The following is a 20015-nucleotide window of genomic DNA, read 5'->3' as shown; positions in this document are numbered from 1 at the left end:
ATCCCAGAATGAAGTCGTGGTTATGGGGGAGCGGGTACTTATCAGCTACGATAACTTTATTGAGCGCTCTGAAATCCCCACATATGCGCCAAGAATTGTTTTTCTTTTTCACAAAATGACTAGCCCAAGGGCTTTTTGATGGCTTCAAAATACCTTGATTCATGAGCATTTGAAGTTTGCTTTTCAAAGCAGTGAGTTTTTCGGGATTGAGTCACAGCGGTTTCAAAAATACGGGAGGTCCGGTTGTTTCTATACATTGACTCAACATTTCATAACCAGGGCTGGCAGGTTTTTGACACATGGCAGTTTTTGACGGTTTAAACTGTCACGTCAAAAACCTCAAATATTGCTTTTTGATATAAAAATTCCCATTGGAAATGCACATGTTAATTGCATGTGATGTTTAAAGTGACTATGTCATACAAAGAATAAATATTCAATGAGATTCTAAAATAATTGTCTACTCTCCACAAAATTATTTTGCACAATATATATTTTTTTTTTCTTATAAAATATACAATTCGAATAAAGCATAGCATAAACACTAAAGGGGAAACTATGGAATGATTTGACATTCTCTGATTCAAAATGATTCTTGACCTTCCAAAATTTCTTCAACTGCTTATATATGTGTGCATTGATATAAACCATCTGTACTCGTTTTACAGCAGATAAGAGTTTAAAAAAAGGTTTATCACATCATATATATATATGGTGATTTCTGTTATTAAATTATCTAGATAACCACTGATACTTAAAACGATACTGTTGTTGTGCATATATCTAGCGATCAAAATACTAAATTGTAGGACTAAAATGTCATTTAATTTGGCAATGCTAGCTTGTATATGTCAAACTTGGTTTATTCTTACTTTTGCACTATGATATGGTACATTTACTAGCATTTATAATGCAATGGTTTTCCAATCGAAGCTGTATTCTAACGTGCAAAACAAATGCTTTGAGTATCAAGTCTTGTCGGCTCTGCTTTGGTTGAAAATACTCTTTAAAGCTGTGTGAATTTATACACCCTGATCTAAGAAATTTTTAAGTGAAAATAAATGAGTTTAATTAGTGCATTAACAGATACCGCATGAGAATTTTTATATGGAATAAAATTTTGGGCAGATCACAAAATTTAAAATATCAAAATTGGTATTTTTCCTCAGTAATTATAATTCTGAATATAAAATCCTTTAATCTAAATAAAAGTGCATTGTTATTCACCATATCTATCAGGTTAAAAAAACTATTTGACAACATAACAATACATTTTTGACTGTTTTAATACTGATTTAGTTTCTGAAATCAAAAACCTAACCCTGATCATATACATTTTAAATAAGCAGCTCTATTCCGTTTAGCAAATTGAACACGCGTAATACGAGTAGCTTAGATAAATAAACCACAAAATTATATTTTATATGTTCTAGGCTCTTATGTTGAAAAATTCAAAATTGCAAATTACAATTAATATTTTGTTTTAATTGTAATTTTTTAATGTTTAAGAATAAAACATTGTAATATGCAAAAAATATTTCATCATGTTATATTTCCGGATAATTTTTCACAAGACTTTGAGATTGCGAAACAAGCGCAGACGTGCCAACTTTTGAAATCCAGAAATTCTCCAGAGGGGGGGGGGGGGGGGGGTACCCCTCCCCGACACTCATAGACTCGATCAAAAAAAAAAAAATTTCGAACATTTTTATAAATTAAGAAAAAGTTACATCTCCCCCCCCCAAGGCAGGTTCTGCACTGCCCCTGAGAAGAATATAATTCCATGCCAGTCTTTCCATGCAGAATAGAGAAATCACATCTACATACTGTTTATAAAGTATGTGTTTTCTTTCGTGGATGCTATCAGTGATTGATAATCTTGGGTATATGAATTCTTAAAAGCTTTATATTTAGCTGTATATAGCTTAAAGTTTTATATTTTCTTTCTGAAGATGTTTAATCGGAAGAAACGATTAAAAAAAAATTCAAATTACAAAGCTGCGGATGAAAAAACGTGTTTACCGCGCGGCTGTTAATGGAATACAATAACGATTATACAGGAATTTCGGCAACCAAGGGCTTCCCCCTGATAAATGATTGACGATAAATGCTACGGAAACAATGTCGCGTCTTTGCCAGTTGCTTAAATGCAGTCACAGACTTTTTCTTACGGCTGCTCAATGGAAATGACTACGGCTGTCCGTTATGGGTGCTTTCCCTAACGATGATGGTAATTATTGACGCCATGACAACGTGAAAGCTCGCGTAAAATCTAATTTTCTGCCAAAATCCGGAGAAATTTTAACAAATCCGGAGAGCGGGAAGAAGGATGAAAAATCGGGAGAGTTGGCAGGTCTGCAAGCGGTTCGACAGACAAACAGATTTATTTACAGCAATTTACATGTATTTACAAGCTAATGAGAGAGCTAACAATTTTCTCGCGAAGTTCAATAACTGACTTTTCATCGAATATCTCTAATCTGGAATCTCTTACTCTTATATCTCTATCTTATCTCTATCTCTTACTCTCTTTCCCTACTATTTATAGGTCTGGTCGAAACTTCAAGAAAAATAACATTCCACAAATTTTCATTTCATAGTACCAGGTTTGTGGCGCCACTGTCTGTATGAACAAAACTCTCTAGAACGTTCTTGCCAACCCTCAGCAGTTCTCCGCCAATCGCATGTCTTTGCGCTAAACTGAAACGGGTATCAACTGATTTCGACATTTTGAGAGCCATCGAACGAATTGCCCTATCTATAGAACGTAACATTATATACCTGTTGTGTTCAAAACATTATCCAAAAGCATTTATTCAAGTTTGACAGTTTAAAAAAGTTTTTGACATCAAAAACCCAACCCTGATACCTGGAATCCTCAAGTGTCCAGGAATAATTTTTACGTCGCTTTAGACACTGCACAATGTGACGTTACTTCCAACAACTCTTGTAATAATTAATCAAATAATCTTTTTTAGTTATTATTGTACTTTTTGTCATTCTAGCGTGATGTCAAAACCTGCATGTGTTTTTCATTATTTTCACCCTCTCAACATGGTTTGTGACACCATGTTCCATTGCAATTTTGTTCCTGTTGATGTCTACTAACATACTAACAACCGTCTGAGTTTATCGGCCAATTAACAGAATACCCTGTATAAATACTGTATTTAAGTGTGTTCAGGTTTTTCACATTGAAGATAGTAAACCGATCCTAAAAAGGGGAAACTTGAAGAATTGGACCCCCCCCCCCCCTTTCAGGACCTAATGTGAGAGTTAAGTTTTGTTTCTAGGGATGCAAGAAGAAAAATATTGCCGTTTTGACCCCATCTTATTCACAGAATAAATAAAATTTTATTGTTTAAAAAACCTGAAGTTGTTCACGCACTCAAAAAAATGTTTACTACGGTCAACAATCAAAAGTTGGATTTGATTGCTATCATAGTTGAAAAAATAAAATGTAAATATTAAAAAACATCTAAGTTAAATAGTAAAATTAAAATAAAATAGACAATTGATATAGCCTACTACTGGAAAATTGATCATTACACTAGCTTATTGCAATTATGGTTTATAGATTTACCTGAGCATCTGGAATGGTAACATCTAACAAATTAAGTCCAGAAACAGCATAGTGGATTATTGGTAAATCATTTGAAGTCAATGCAGTACTGAATATTTTTTTCATTCGAGCAGTGTCTGCTGTTGTCAAATAGGTAGAAGGAGTGAGTGAAGTAGAAAATGTGATACTTTGAAGTACCAGCAACATACATATCCAAAGAAAATCTGTAATAAAAATATTTTAATACACAAAATAACTGAGAAATTTTTCTTGCAACACAAAAAATACAATAAAAAATAAAATTCTTAGAGAAAGGACATTGGTCATTTCCAAAAAAATAAACATTCAAATTTTTTTCAAAGAAATAATTAAGTTGTGGCTAAGTTGAGTTTTTTGAGGTGAATCTGATAGATCCATCTTCTTGTATTTTTTGGTTCTTGCATTTTTCTTCTTTCTCTGTACTGCTATCAGCTGATTGTATGAAGCCATATTTGTTGACATAACCTAGTGCTTACTAGTTACACAACTTACTAAGTTCTTCGCTTTCTTTCAAACTTAGCACAACTCCAGTCTATCACCATGGGCAATTTACTAATATATGAGTTGTGCTGGAACTGGTTCTTTGTTTTGAAGGTTGGTGAAAAGAAATGTCTAGTAGAAGAAGTGTTAGTCATCTTGATGTATTTTGCTACATATGGTGGTAAATACATCATAAAAATAGAACAGAAAAGCCATTCCTTGTTTTCATAAAATAGCTAATCTTTAGAACAGAGCATCCATAGTTAAAAGACCCTATTTTAAAATAGCCTACAGGTGAAACCAATCAGAAAATTGTGAAATTTTGTGGACTTCCTTCATGAATAGGAATTTGTTGCGGTGGGGGGGGGGGGAGGATAAGTTTCACGTCACCACCAGAGGGCATTTTATTAAGAAATGACACATCTAGGCAAACGTTTACAATTTCAACAATTATCAAACACTTTTATAATTGTTACTGCAACAAAACTTGTTCCACATGATGGCCATCATTTTCAGATACCATGTGAAATCGCAAGATGGCATTTGTTCCACAAATGACTGAAATGTGTGCAGGGAAATGTTCAACGTGTGGGATACTCTAATTTACCTGGGTTTTGGGACCCAGGGTATTCAAAAAAGTAAATGAGATTCTCTCAGTACACACTCTCTCAGACACCTATCTTTGATTCCCTATTCGTATAAATCTTTGCGAAGCGATTGTGTGTGTGTGTGTGTGTTAGAATTTTATTTTTCCTCCTTGATGGTCCACCATTCTGATCTGTTACCATTTAACTGCCACATATTTTCATACCTGAATATTAGAGCTATGTCAGATTTGAGTTGGTGAAACTTATTAATGTGTGCCCAGCGTGTTTTGTGTTCAGTAGATGGTGCCATCTTTCCAGGGCTACAACTAGGGCTCAAACAAGGCAAGCACACATTTTGGCACTCCTTATAATGTAGAAGTAATTATAAAGGGTGAATTCGCCACCCCTCTAGTCCAGAGCCAGCTAGAACAAGGAACACTAGACCCACCCATCTTAGTTGCAGGCCTGTATCTATCCTCCAAATTGGTAATGCATGGATTTGAAATTTAATGTATACATATTTGTGTTGTTGGGCTGTCTGATTGTTATGGCATCCAGAGCTTTTCTAAAAAGAATAGCCAACTCAAAATTGGAAAACCTTAGAAAATATTTTTAGCCAATTACCTTTGCTCAATCCCAGGTTCCGAACTGCTCCCCCCAGGAAAATTAAAATACTGGAAAAAATATTCTTATACTATCTTTGTTAATTTAAAATTCTTTTTGAGTGTTAGTGACCCACAATTTTCTGCCCCTCTAAAAGTTGACCCTCTGTATACGCACAGTGATTTTCCAATGTGAAACCGTGACTTACCATACAGTAGCTAGATGACAAAAATGTGGATATTCAAGGTAGAGTTTCACAGATTTTTTCTTTTTTCTTCTGAACACGTAAACAGGCATTCCAAATCCTTTATTTTTCTTCCAAAAAATGTGCATTCGCAATCTTGTAGGAACAAGACAAATTTGCACAGTATAGACACTGTCTTTGAATGCCACCAGATAGCTGCAAAAGCACAGTAATTTTAGGTATGTAACCGGAGGGGAAAAACCACAGGGGAGTAGAACCTCCAAAATTTGAAAATTCTGTACATGGCCCTTCATTAAGGGAAGCAACTAAATATCTTCAACAACCCAGGTGTATATCAATGCCATACAGTATACAAAATAGTAAAACCACTTTCTCAAGGTTACACGATCGTGATGGACTGCAAAAAAGAAGGGGGAAGAGAGAAGTTGGGAAAGAATTTTCCTCTATCCTTTTTCATCTTGGAACTAGGAAAGAACACGTGTAGATAGGGAAGGTACATAGATTAGGGAAATTTTGGTGGTTGACACATTCTTCTGTAAAAGGTGTTTTAAGAACATTCTTAACACAATGCAATGTGTGGAGGAGCACCATCTTGCATAGAGACTGTCTGCAAGGCAATCACACGCTTGCAGAGCCAGAGCAATTTTGTTCTGTAACAGCAATACATATCCCTTCCCAGTGATCAAACATGTCACTGGACCGAGAATAAATTATGCAGTAAATCCACACCATACCGTCACTTTTGTTGAATGCAATGGAACCTCTAAGATAGCGTGCAGATTTTCTGGTTCCCAAATTCAGCAGTTGTGAGTATTGACTGCACCATCCAAGTGAAAATGCACTTTGTCTGTCCAGAGAACATTCCAAGGACATTCTGAAGACTTCAACAAGAGCTAGAAACTACAGTGAGAACCGGAGTCGAGCGTCATAATCATGTAGAAGCAACCGCTGCACTAGTGAAAGTTTGTACGGATAATATCAGAGGATATTACACATGATCTTATGGATAGTTGAACGTGACCTATCCAACGCCTGTGCTACACGCCTGACCATGAGTATTAGAAGCGGTGTCCTCTTTCAACTGAAGCGATACCTCTTGTACTACGTTTATAGAAACCGGTTTTCTTCCGCTTCCAGGACGAACAGCCAATGATCCTGTGGTTTCAAATTTTGTTACCATACATCAAAGGTTTTTAACATTCATTGGACCTTCCCAAATTCCTAGTCTGATATTTCCATAGAGCAGTTACTGCGGAATTCCTGTTTTGGTAAAACGATTTGACCAAGAAAGAGTGATCTCCTAAACTTATCATTTTGTGAGCAGCAAACACATTGAGAAATGATCTCAGCGAATGGTTCTAGGTTTTATAACAGCTGCTGTGTGACATCGCATAAATTTACATGTTTACTACAGGTATTCAAAGTGAAACACCCTCCGTTGGCAACATGTACAACTAATTTTTTTACCCCGAAACAAATTCCCATCACTTCATAAAGTTCTCCACAAAATTTCACAATTTTCTGATGACTGGTTTCGCCTTTAGGCTACTTTAAATCAGGGTTGACAGGTTTTTGGCACATGACAGTTTTTGACAGTTTGAACCAGGGTTTAAACTGTCACATCAAAAACCTTGTCAAAAACCTCAAATATTGCTTTTTAATATTAAAATTCTCATTGGAAATACAGACGTTAATTGCATGTAATGTTTTAAATGGCTATTGTTATACAAATATAAATACTTAATGATATTAAAATAATTTTCTACTCTCTACAGCTTTATTTTGCACAATATATATATTCTTATAAAATATATAATTTGAATAGAGTATAGCATAAAAGCTGAAGCATTACACTACACTATTTGATATTCAATTCCAGTTGATTCTTGACTTACCAAAATTTCTTCAACTGCTTTTATGTGTGTACCAGGGCTTAAGCTACGGTCACTTTTTTTGCAAAATGCAAAAGAAAATCGTAGAATGCAAAAAAAAAGCAGTGGCCACTTTTGCAAAAATGCATACAGGAGGTACAAAATAAGTAGACATCCAATCATCAATCATTACATTAGCATTGAAACATTTTGCTAAAGCTTTTCCCATTTTTGCGAAAACATTTTTTTATCCACCTTAAACCCTGATATTAACCACATGCTGTACTCTTTTTATAACAAATAGGTTTTTAAAAATGGCATATATGTAATGTTGATCTCTATTATCTTTAGATAATCACTGATATTTAGAAGAATAACCTTAATGTGCATAATATCTAGCAATCAAAAAATACTAAATCGTAATACTAAAAAGTATTTTCATTTGGAGTGCTGGCTCGTATATAGTGCTTAAGAAACTCCAGTAACTTATTCTTAGTGCAAAAGAATAACTAAGTTTTACCATGATATGGTATATTTACTGGCATTTATATAATGCAGTGTTTTTCCAATTGAAGCTGCATTTAAATTTTCAAAACAATGCTTTGGGTATATCAAGTCCTGCCTGCTCTGCTTTGATTGAAAAAAATATATACTCTTAACTCTAAATTCATACAACATAAGCTAAGAAATTTTTAAATGAGAATAAATTGGTTTACTTAGTGTTTTGACAGATGCTTGCATGAGAATTTTTGTATGAAATAAAATTTCGGGCAGATTTGAAATTTTTTTTTGCAAATTTTTAATACCAAAATATTATATTTTATATGAAGTAATTAAAATTCAAAAACTTGACATGTACCTGAAAGCATTTTTTATTTAACATATCCATCAGGTTAAAAAAAAAAAAAACTTTCACAGCAATGACAATAAGTTTTCACTTTCAATACTGTGTTTCTTGGTCAAAAACCTAACCCGATTCCTTATCACACATATTTTTAATAAACAGCTCTAACCAGGGTTGTTTGGTTTAAACCAACTGTTTTTTTTCAAAAAATCAGATAAAAGAGGCCTAAATATCATTTTTTTTCCCTTGAAAAATATCATAATTGTTCATTATTAGCCAAAATGTTTCATTTTTACATCCTTGGGGTACATTCTGACGGTATATCTTTAAATGACATAAAATTCTATAAGTGGTTTTTTTCAAAAAGTCTCATAAAAGTGGCCAGAATATATATATATATTTTCATATGAAGTATCTTAGTTATTTAAAGTTATATATAAAAGTCAAAATTTCTCATTCTTACAACATTTTCTAACCTTTGGCTACATTCTGATGCTCTATATTTAGCAAATTCATGAATAAGGATTGCATCACACATCTAAATGTAGTGGTGTATTATCTCACAGGGTTTCTTTTTCCCTTCACAAAGAAGCAGCTACAGTAGTGACACCATCATGCTAGGGGCAGGTGGTCCTATAATCCAATAAAGACACCAGCTGTCCTTAAAGGACAAAGACTAGTGTACTAGTTGTTACATTACCTCACATACATTTTCATTCCCATAAGAAGTAGCACATCTCCTACTGTATATCTCCCAGTCTTAATATATTCAATAGTTTTTTTTTTTATATTTTCACACACACACTGTTAAGCCAACACCTTCTAGAGCAAGAAGCCTTCGCTCGCGATTTTTCGATGCTGTGACGTCATCACACCCCGGCTTAAAACTCCGGCCTGTTTTTTCCCCATCGATAGCTTTTCTTCCCTCTTCCCTGACCGCCATATTGACAAGTGACAACAGTAAGCACTCACGTGCACGCAGTTTTTTAGTAATAAATTTATATTTTTAACATTTATTTTATTAATTTATGGGCAAGGTAATAAACAATACTGTTGCACAAGCCCTTTAAAAAGAATAAGTTGGAGAAAACAACAGCTAATCCGGCCACCAGCGAGCTTCGTGGAAGGAAGTATAGGCCTATCTGTACAGCTGCATATAAAATCACACAGGTTAGTTAATTTTTTACTATTACATGAAATGCATTGATGAATATTCTTTAATATTATTGTTGCAAACATAGTTAATTTCATAATCCCAATTTTCATAAACTCAGTGCTTTACATAGGGATAGGACTTTATTAAGTTAATTGATAATTGGCACTGTGCTATTTGAATCTTCTTTTTTTTTTATGTTATCCTTAAACGTAAGAAGTTTTTGAAGAATAAACAGTTGGAGGGAATTTAGAATAATTACAGAAAATATATTTCATTTGCCGCCACCTCACATCCAGGAGCCGGGGTTCTATAAAATTTTTAGTGGATCCCAATATTTCTCATTGGAGCCTTTGTGATGGAACTTCAAATAATTACGTGATAGGAAATATTTTATTTCATGCCCCCTCCTGAAACTGGGTCCCTTGGTAAGATCTGCTAGGGTCAAAGCAATGAAAATTCTAAATTTTTTTTAATGTTATAATTTCAGCTAAATTTCACAAATTTTGAAAAAATTCAAACGTCCAATGATGCTTTTATTTCATGTCAATAGGTGTGTATGACTTGGACAGTATCATGGGATGAGACCAGAATCATGTGAATTTGCTGAGCGCCCAAGAAGAGTGAGGACTGGATAAAACCACCAGACCAGAATCAAAGTTTTCCCACTGGCCAGCTCCATAAGGGCTGACTGTGGGACTACAGACGGGCCCAGATAGGCCTATGAAGAAGGGGAGATATGTGTTTTGTGCAAGTGTATGGATGTGTGTGAAAGAGAAAAGTTGATAATTTCGGGATAAATGGGCCTGTTCGGTCATTGCTAATGAAAATTTTAGCCTTGGAAAAAAAAACATGCCGCCACAACATTTGAGCCTTTTCCTAAGGAGAGAAACAGTTCAAGAAAAATGATGATACAGTGGTCATTTACATGCGAGTTCAAAGCAAGCTCTGTATAACTCATTTTCTAGGTAAAGATATCATTTTTTGCAAAAACCTTAATTTGCAGTGAAACCAAGCAGGCACCACCATCACCAGTCAAATCACAAAGTTTTTAAAGATGTTATACAATAGTCACTCAAATATCAGTCAAACCAACCCTATTCGCCAGGGTGATTTTTTTTTTTTGATATAAATATGATTAGTGCACACATCTATATTGGGATTACAATGTAATGTAGAACTAAAATAACTTCAAAGGTAAGTGTAAAATATGTCTCTCAAGTTTTATATCGAGAAATATTCAAGTAATGATGCACAGTTTTTAAAATTTCATGAATTTTCTCTTAAAATTAAATGAGTGTTGAAATATTTATAGAATAACTAAGAAGACAAAGTGTTTCATTATAAATGTGTGAATTTATGTAATGAAGCCCCTCTGAAACACTATTCCAACCATATTACCTGTTATAATGCCAAAATTCTTCGGGACGGGGGTGGTGGAATTATATCTGGGCTAGACTATTAGGTTAAAAAAATGTCAATTTATTTTTCCATATAAATTAAGATTTCTCAATACACAAAACAACTTAAAATATTTGAGTGATGATTATATTGATACCAACGTGGGAGTAGTGTATAATCATAGAATATTAACTAGAATTTTTCCCATGTCTATATAAATTTGGTCAGATACATAGTTTACCTGTCTTGAACATATATGGCTCGTCGCTTCATAATGTAATTCTCAAAATTGTGTGATCCACTTCGGATGTTATTGGCTTTATTGTTGTAGCCATCGCAACTGATAATTAATTGCATTAATAACAAAATACTGGGTTTGTCTATTAGTCCCCATATAAATTTCCATGTTCATCCTCGCCCTTCAACATACAGGGCCAGACCATTTTTGCCCTGATAGTGTATCTGATTAAAATTATCAGAAAAGCTGGCTGTATTAAAAAACTGAGGGTTTTTTTTTCAAATAGAATTTCGTCCCGCCTATAAATTTCGTGAGGTTCATGTTTTGGCCTTCTTGAACATAAATCACATGTTGCTTCATAATATAATTCTTAAAATTAATCTACGTTTGTCAGTGATTGGTACAGAAGGTGCATTTTCAAAATAGACTTGCAGTGCGTTATGATGAACAACTTTGAGTTCTTTAGAAATTACAAAATACTGTGTTGATGAATTAGGTTTTCCATGTTTTAACTGGAAAATATATACAAATACGTATTCAAAAGCCAGGTTTGGGAAATATAGATAGGTACTAACAATATATCTTTGAGGTAAGTTTTAGTATGTGGGAGGGGGTAATTTTCTGTGGAGTTTTTGTGACGTATTTCTAAAGAACCTTAAAATAAAAATGCACTTTTAAAGGAAAATTATTGTCAATAAATTTTATGCAAAAAAGGAAAGTGGTGACATTTTCAAAAAAGCACTATTTTTGATTTTTACTACTTTAATCTAGAGATATTAGGTGAGAATATTCTCGGAGAATGAGAATATTATCAATATTATCCTGGATATAAAAATTGGAGAATAATCGAGAATATTCATTTTTCTTTTAAATTTAATTTTTTTTTTTTACTAACTTTGTTTATATTATGAAATATAAATCAGTTTTCTTTGCCCGAAACATTTACAACAAAACAGTTTTTGGTATAATCACCCCCAACGATAACTTTTAGTTCTAGAATATTCTCAGATCATAGCGAGATGTTTTAAAAGTTTGGTTACATATAAAGATTTCAGAAACCTTAAAAAATTATTTTAGAATTAGTTATATTTTTAGAAATAAGTTCACAACAAAAGAAATTAAATCAAAGTTGATTGATAAAGGAAGCTATTCTTATACAACCACTTTCATTCTAAGAAGATACAGAACTGTTGTTTTCTTCAATGCACATACACTAAATTCTGTATCACTCAGTTCTTTTAAAAGTTGTGCAATTCAGCCCTGTTGGTTTAATTTTCTTGCTTTCAATTTTTCATTTGTGGTCTACAAACTTCAACATTCCTATCTTGACGGGAAGAGAGACGGGGACAGAAAATATTCTCTCAAAGGACAACTATTATAAATTACTAGAGAATATTCTCAAGTTATTTATCAAGATTATTATAATACATGTTATTACATATATTCCTGATACTCTCTGGAAAGATTTTGGTAACTGAAGAATATTCTCTCTGCAAGCACTATTATTAATAACTTCAGAATAATTATTTTCTACATGAAAATCCCCAGTAATTTATGAAAGTAGTTCTTCCAGAGAATGTTCTCAAGGATATTATATGTAACTATATATTACAAATAACAAGAGAATATTCTCATGAAGAACTTTATTTAGTCTCAAGTTATTTGTTATATTTATTTCACGAAAAGTTCCTTTTACATATTTTTTTTATAAATGACTTAAAATATATATTGTATGTGTTGAGAAATAAAGGATACTATATAGTTGAATTGGTCTCAATTTTCTTTTGGTATTCAATGGATATTTTTTTGGTTAAAGTCAACAGAAATGAAGTTCTGAAAAATTAATGCTCTTGGGGAAGTTTTGAGGTCAAGAGGTAATTTTTTTCAAATATTAAGTTTTTATCAAAACTCTGGCCCTAATTGATACTTGGAAATAATGAATTATAAATATAAACTTGTCTATTCGAGTGCAAGTCTTTAATAATTTAGCCTCTTTTTTTATATAACATTAAGAAAAAATATAGCAACGTGGGTCGATGTGTTATAACACATCGGCGTTAGTGTGGTGCTGGAAAACGATCTTACAGGGAAGATGGGTTTCGCAGGACGGAATTCAATGACGTCACGAATCTCGGGGGCAGGCCTTCTGCTTTAGAAGGTATTGGTTAAGCCCAGTTAATCAAGGTTCTACTGATAGAACTGCTATCAAGATGCACATTGCAATACCAGCTGCTGAAAACCCATTCTGACAACAACAGGATGCAACTTAACCCTTGCAACTTCTGGCTGTGGGGGGGGGGGGGGGGTAACCCCAAAATGTGTTATGAACAGTGGTCAGATTGCAAACTTTGAATTGCAAATCTTCAGATCATTCCCTATATGTTAGAAGTTCCTCGGGTATATTAACTTATGGGCGTATTTGGTTTAATAAAGGTGCAAGCGCATCCTCATCATGACCATGGCATACTCTGATCTGTTGTTAAACAAAAATTTTTGTGCTTTCACCTTGTAGCCAGAACACGTTGAACAACATATTTAATATTTCTTAAGTTGTAGTTATTTGTTATTTTTGATCAGAAATTTTGAAAATAGAACAGAAATAAAAACGAATTATGTCTACAATATAAGGAGTAATTTTTTTGGTGAAATGCCGAAAGTTTTGCCAAAAATGGTTGAAACATAATTCTAATTAAAAATTTCCTTCACAAATTAAAATCCATTTAAATTTTTTCTGAATTATCTTATCTGTCACTACTAAACATGCATTACTGAAATGACGAATAAAAATTATTAGACTCTTTTCAAATTAAGCAACATGCATACTAAAAACCTAGGCAGCAAGAATTTCTGCTGCTTGGCTTGAACACCAAAATCTTATTCATCCTGATATAGCAAAAAAGTAAGTGCAGAATATAATAAGGGTTTCCGTGAAAAAAAAATTAGCTTCTCACAGAATTTAAAGGAATTATTCAATTTAAGAGCAAAATACAAAAAACGAGAAAAATATTTAAAAAAAAAAATAGGCCTAACTTATTTACTTAAACAATTTCTCAACATAATAGCATGTTAATAGATTACGAATCACGAGTCACTTTCAGAAGTTCAGCGTCTCAATGACTTTTTTTCAAATTTTTCATGCCCTTGAACATAAGATTTTGTATGTCTTATTCCAATAAAGCATTGGATGGACTGATTTTTCAATGTTCGAACAGACTTTTATTTATTTGTTTTCAATGAACTCTCTTTCACTGTCTGCATTACCATGTGCTAAAGATTAAAAAGCCTTCACCAAAAACTGCCAAAATTTTGAACTTTGGGCTGCTTTCAAGGTTACCAAGTTCAAATTTGTCTGCCCAATATATTTTTATTCTCTGAACTGATTTCACTTCTTGTAATTATTTGCATTGTAGTGCAACCCATTCATCACACATAATTAATAGTTCTGTTGGTGATACAATGTTAAGCAACATCCCAGCAATGCACAAGAGGGAGTGCGAAAAACAAGCAAGGGTGCAAACAAGGAATGTTTCATTCTCTCAAACATGTTTTGGAAAGGTAGGGCATTAATATAAAAAGGTATCTCACAGAAGTTGTGAAAAATGAGCATGAGCCTAGTACAAACTCCTTCCTTTGACTATTGTTAAGAGCATGCCCCTCCCCCGCCAATGCAGTCGCGGACGGTGCGGCCATATTGGGTGCCGCTCTAGGAGGGGTGCCAAATGAAATTGAAAGGGTGAAAAAAGCTTTGTTGGCCAAAAAAAAGTTATCAGTAGCGCCAAAAATAGATTCCACATAGGCAAGAATTTTTTTCCTCGAGCCGCCCCTATGTGCGTATTTACCAAATCCGGATTTTCGCAAATGTGAAATTGTCACGATCTGCAACCGCCGACGATAACCACACAACCTCATAGTGGCTAGATGACAAAACTATAAATATTTTCAATGCATGCCGTCTTTGAACGAAAGTTGGCAGCCACAAAATTACCATTATTTTCAGTAAATAACCCGCAGGAGAAAAAATAGTCTCCGAAATCGGAAAATTCGGCATATTCATTCAGGGACTTGACCAATAACAGTACAGGACTTTATACTTCAAGGTAGTAGAACTACTTTTGCCTATGCATTTCTGGATGATATTCTGATTGCTTCAGAGTCAGATGAAGAACATCTCAAACACCTGCGCGAACTTTTCGATAGGCTAAATCATTATGGTTTAAGTCTTAAACCATCGAAATGCATCTTCTGTGTTTCTAACATTAATTTCTTAGGCTTCAACGTTTCAGAGAAGGGAATTACCCCTCTTTCAGATCGCGTTAAAGTAATACAAGATTTTCCTCGTCCAGAAACTGTAACACAATTACGCAGATTTTTAGGCCTATTTAATTTCTATAGGAGATTCGTGCCTAAAGCAGCGGAAATATTATCTCTATTAGTTAAATTTCTTCAAGGTCGACAAAATAAAAAGAAATCAAAACTAACAAAATCATGCAATCAAGCCGATAAACTACAGTGGAACCCTAAGGCTGAAACTGCTTTTCATGATGCCAAAACAAGCATTGGCTCAAGCCACTTTGCTACAGCATCCAAAACCAGGTGCACAACTTTGTATCACAGTTGACGCCTCTGATAACGCTGTTGGTGGCACATTAATGCAATATACTGACCACACATGGGTACCAATAGCATTTCTTTCTCAAAAATTATCAGACACCCAAAAGAAATGGTCAACCTATGATAGAGAATTATTTGCAATTTATACTACCATAAGAAAATTTCGTTACATGTTAGAAGGCAGAAATTTTTCAATTTTTACAGATCAAAAGCCATTAATTTTTGCTTTCAAACAAAAACCAGAAAAATGCTCTCCAAGACAATTTCGCCAACTTGATTTTATATCTCAGTTTTCAACTGATATAAGATATAAAAAGGGAACCGACAATGTTGTAGCTGATGCATTAAGTCGCATTGAGGTAGATTCAGTTTCATCACCACCAGATTTAGATTTCAGAGAATTTGCTGAAATTCAATCAACTGATCCTGAAATCCAAAATTACCTAAAAGGAAACACTTCTCTAAAATTAAAATTGATACCATTTCCTCTATCTGATACAAATGTTTATTGCGATATTTCAACAGGTATAGCTAGACCATTCGTACCTGAATCTCAACGCGAAACAATTTTTAGGCATTTTCATAACCTTTCCCACCCAGGAGCTTCAGCCACAAGTAAACTGATATCTGCCCGATATGTATGGCCCCATATACAGAAATCTATTAAGCTATTAGTGCAACAGTGTACACAATGCCAAAGGTCCAAAATCCAGCGCCACACAAGAGCACAACTAGGAACCTTTGCAACTCCAGATACACGTTTCTCACACCTGCATATCGATATCATAGGACCCCTTCCTATGTCACAAGGAATGCAATATTGTCTCACCATCATAGACAGATACAGTCGATGGCCTGAAGTTGTCCCAATTCCCAACATCAACGCCGAAACAGTGTGCAAAGCACTATTTACGGGATGGATTAGCAGATTTGGTTGTCCTTCTACTATCACTAAGGACCAAGGAAGGCAATTTGAGTCAAATCTATTCAAGGAACTCAATCATTTTCTTGGCACAAATCGAATTCGCTCTACAGCTTTTCACCCAAGATCCAATGGACTGATTGAGAGATTCCACCGTCATTTAAAATCGGCAATCAAAGCTCACGAGAATCAAAACTGGACTGATACACTACCCATAGTACTATTAGGTATCAGAACAGCAATAAAACCAGACATCGGAGCAAGTGCATCAGAACTTGTGTACGGTACTTCATTACGTTTACCAGCTGATATTGTCACAGACTCTTCAAAGCCATTAGCAACATATTCTCCGAATTTCGTAACGGAACTCAAAGAAAAGATGCGTAGATTAAAGCCTGTGCCTACATCAGCACATGGTCAAACAGCGATGTATGTCCATCCATCTCTGAAAGAATGCACACACGTATTCTTGCGAGTAGATACTGTGCGTCCACCACTATCGCAGCCTTACACGGGACCACACAAAGTGATCACCAGAGATGACAAGACAGTGACTATCGAACTTCCGAACCAAACAGTCAAAGTGTCAATTGATCGTGTAAAACCTGTATTTGTGGAAAAGAAAAATTCAGACACAACAACAAAACATTCTGAACCTGCAACGCCATCAGTACAGTCTGAACAATCAGTTGCAAAAAGTACAACTCGATATGGACGAAGAGTTCATTTTCCTAAAAGATATGTTGCCACATTTGCGGTAATCAATGGCAACTATATATAATCAATCTATGTATCAATTTTTTATTATGCATACAACAAAACTTTTTGTTCTATCTTTATTTTAAATATATATATACGTAATTCTTAGTATTTATATATATTTTTTTAGCTTCACATAATGCAAATCATCTCTAGTAAGCAATTCAAAAAAAAAAAATACTGTAGTTCATGTTACTCTCATATGTGTATATACTTCGCAGTAATTTCATTTATCGTTCGCCCTACTCACTGGGGGGATACTCTGTAGCGATACTATTGTATAGCAACCAATAGTCCAGCAGATGGCGTTAGTCATCCATGATTGTCGCTGTGAATGCTGCGAGTGTGTACTTATATATGTATATGTGTACTACGAACAGAGAGAGTTGAGACTTCGGAATGTCCGGACGTGTACATACTCGACTGCGATGTAAATAGTAAAGTTCAACCCTTAGTAATTTTAATAGTTACAAATTTATATAATAAAGTATATTAAGTCAACGTGTACAATATAGTGAATCCTTACACTATAATTTTTTTAAATCAGGTGATTTGCATTGATGAACAATGTCAGTACATTTATTTCAAACCACACTATAAAACAGCAAATTCTATGTCACAAGATGAATAAAAGCAGTGAAATAAACATATTTCTTGATAAAATCAAATAATGATGAATATATTAATCAATAATAAACTGTTTCAAAAACAAAAGATGAAATTAAATAAAAAGGTCTGGGATGAAAACGACTCAAGTTTGGAATCTTTGGGGTCTTTTTCATATTAGACCTTCTATTTAATTTTAATCCTTTCATAGCGAAATCTATAGTTTCAAAATGACAATGAAGTTTTCTCATCATTGGATTTGAATGTTGAGAAATACATTGATTTCCCTGATTTTATTATTTAAATTTATTCAAACTTGTATCAGCCCGTTCATATAGTGAATCGAAGCTGATATCTGGGCATTGCTATATCAATTCCACTGGTTGGACAACTTGCGTTGTCTCGAAGGGACTGGTTCCAAGAATTTCATCTGTCAATAGACAGACTTCCTCTTAAATGATGTATCTGAGCTGTGCACTAGTCATCAACCTGAGATCGGGTAAAAGGCAACTCTTTCAGATCTGTAAAAGGAGGTGCAGCAAAAACAGCAGTCATTTTTGCCTTCTTTTTGATGAAATATTCTGCAAAGGTGGCATCTGCATTGTTAGTGTTGCAGGTCTTTCGCTTTCGGGATATCCCACTGGTGCTCTGAGATTGTGTGTCGGGAAGTGATGATGCTGCAGCTGATGTTGACGGAGGAGGAGTGGTTGGTTTGGATGTCAAGTCTAGGATTTCTCAATCATCAAGTCCCAAAGAGTTGTCACCAGTTGACATCTGAGAGCTTTCGGGTTGATCAACAATTTGGGAATGTTCCATTGGAACAGGCAACAAATTCCCGCTCAGCAGTCTTCACAAAAGGTAGGGCAAACTGCATGGCTTCATTCAATTAATAAGGTTTTTGACTTTTGTTCCTGAACCGCTTGGAAGAGGTCACAGTTTCCTCACAAAGGTAGGCATCAAATTTTTCCATTTACCTTTATAGTCGTGCACTGCAAAATAAAAACACTAAAAATTAACACAGAAGGCCTAGGATGAAATACTGACAATGACCAAGTTATAAAGTACATACAGTCAAACCCTGTTGTAGTGCCAACCCCCGCTTAGTGACAAAATTTTTCAGAACAAATCTTCCACATAAAAGGAATTAACTGTGTTAATTTGTGATTCGATATGATGCCACTCATTATACTGCCAGAAACCTACAAGAAAAATGGTGGCGTTACATCAGGGTTTGTCTGTATATTTTAAAAGTGAAGTGAAATACCATTTTCAGTTTTTAAAAAAAATTCAACAAAGTGACAAATAATTTTGGGCTTGAATTTTGATATGTTTGTTGTCTCGAACCCTCATGTTAACTGATATAAATTATTTTGCAGGTTTATCTGGCTACAGGATGCACATTTGTCTCCCTTAGTCTGTACTTTGCCCGAGGGAAGACCACAGTCCGGCGGATTGTAGCTGAAACTACAAAGATATTGTGGGATGAGCTAGACACACTCAATATTTGGCAAAACCTGACACGCAGCTATGATGGAGACAAATTGCAGAAAGTTTTCTGTCATTGTGAAACCTGCCAAACTGCATAAGGCTGTGGACACTGTTGTGAAGCGGGAGAGGGAAAACCTGCAGAAAAATTTACAACAGAGATTTGTACAGAATTGGTCACTCATACACATTCCCAGCACAAAAAGACACGTTCTCAAGGTCGCATGCACAAAAATACAACTGGTTCTATTTTTTTCGCATTTTTCATCCGTTCAGTGGACACAAGAATTTTATCACGCTGCAGTTTTTTTTATCCTCTCCATTTTTCTTCTTTTTGCCAGAAATGGAGCATTTGGATAGTGAGTTGATTATTATAACTAGAGCCCAGATTATATGCAAATGCATATTTTGGCCTTTTTTAGCATTAATACATATAAATGCATAAAATAAGAGAATTTTCAGGGTTTTTCCCTTGAGGTAGGATTTAATGAATTAATAGATATATTTGCAATACAGTATTTTCAAAATATCAACCGGTTTATTGTATCGTATTTTCCTGCATATAATTTGTGGTGGTGCATAATCTGCATGCGAAATTTGAAGAAAAAAACCCCCACGTGTAATCTGCGGCAGCATATTATCTACAGGA

General features: G+C 34.4%; 1 protein-coding gene across 3 annotated transcripts in view; it reads right to left on the bottom strand.

The window, feature by feature from the left end:
* Positions 1–20015, bottom strand: part of OstDelta (oligosaccharide transferase delta subunit) — a 329525-nt gene that overhangs the window by 294489 nt on the left and 15021 nt on the right. For all 3 annotated transcript variants that reach the window (XM_089236493.1, XM_089236492.1, XM_089236491.1), the window contains exon 2: positions 3584–3786. In XM_089236493.1, the coding sequence (XP_089092619.1) occupies positions 3584–3769 (186 nt within the window). In that variant the 5' untranslated portion in view covers positions 3770–3786. The remainder of the gene's footprint in view (positions 1–3583; positions 3787–20015) is intronic.

Source organism: Pholcus phalangioides, unplaced genomic scaffold (assembly GCF_987345545.1).
Source record: "Pholcus phalangioides strain wild (caught in Gottingen) unplaced genomic scaffold, Ppha-v1.0 ptg000009l_1, whole genome shotgun sequence".
Classification (NCBI taxonomy): Eukaryota; Metazoa; Arthropoda; class Arachnida; order Araneae; family Pholcidae; genus Pholcus; species Pholcus phalangioides.
Note: the sequence above shows the minus strand (reverse complement) of the source record. Positions and strands in the feature narration are given on the sequence as shown.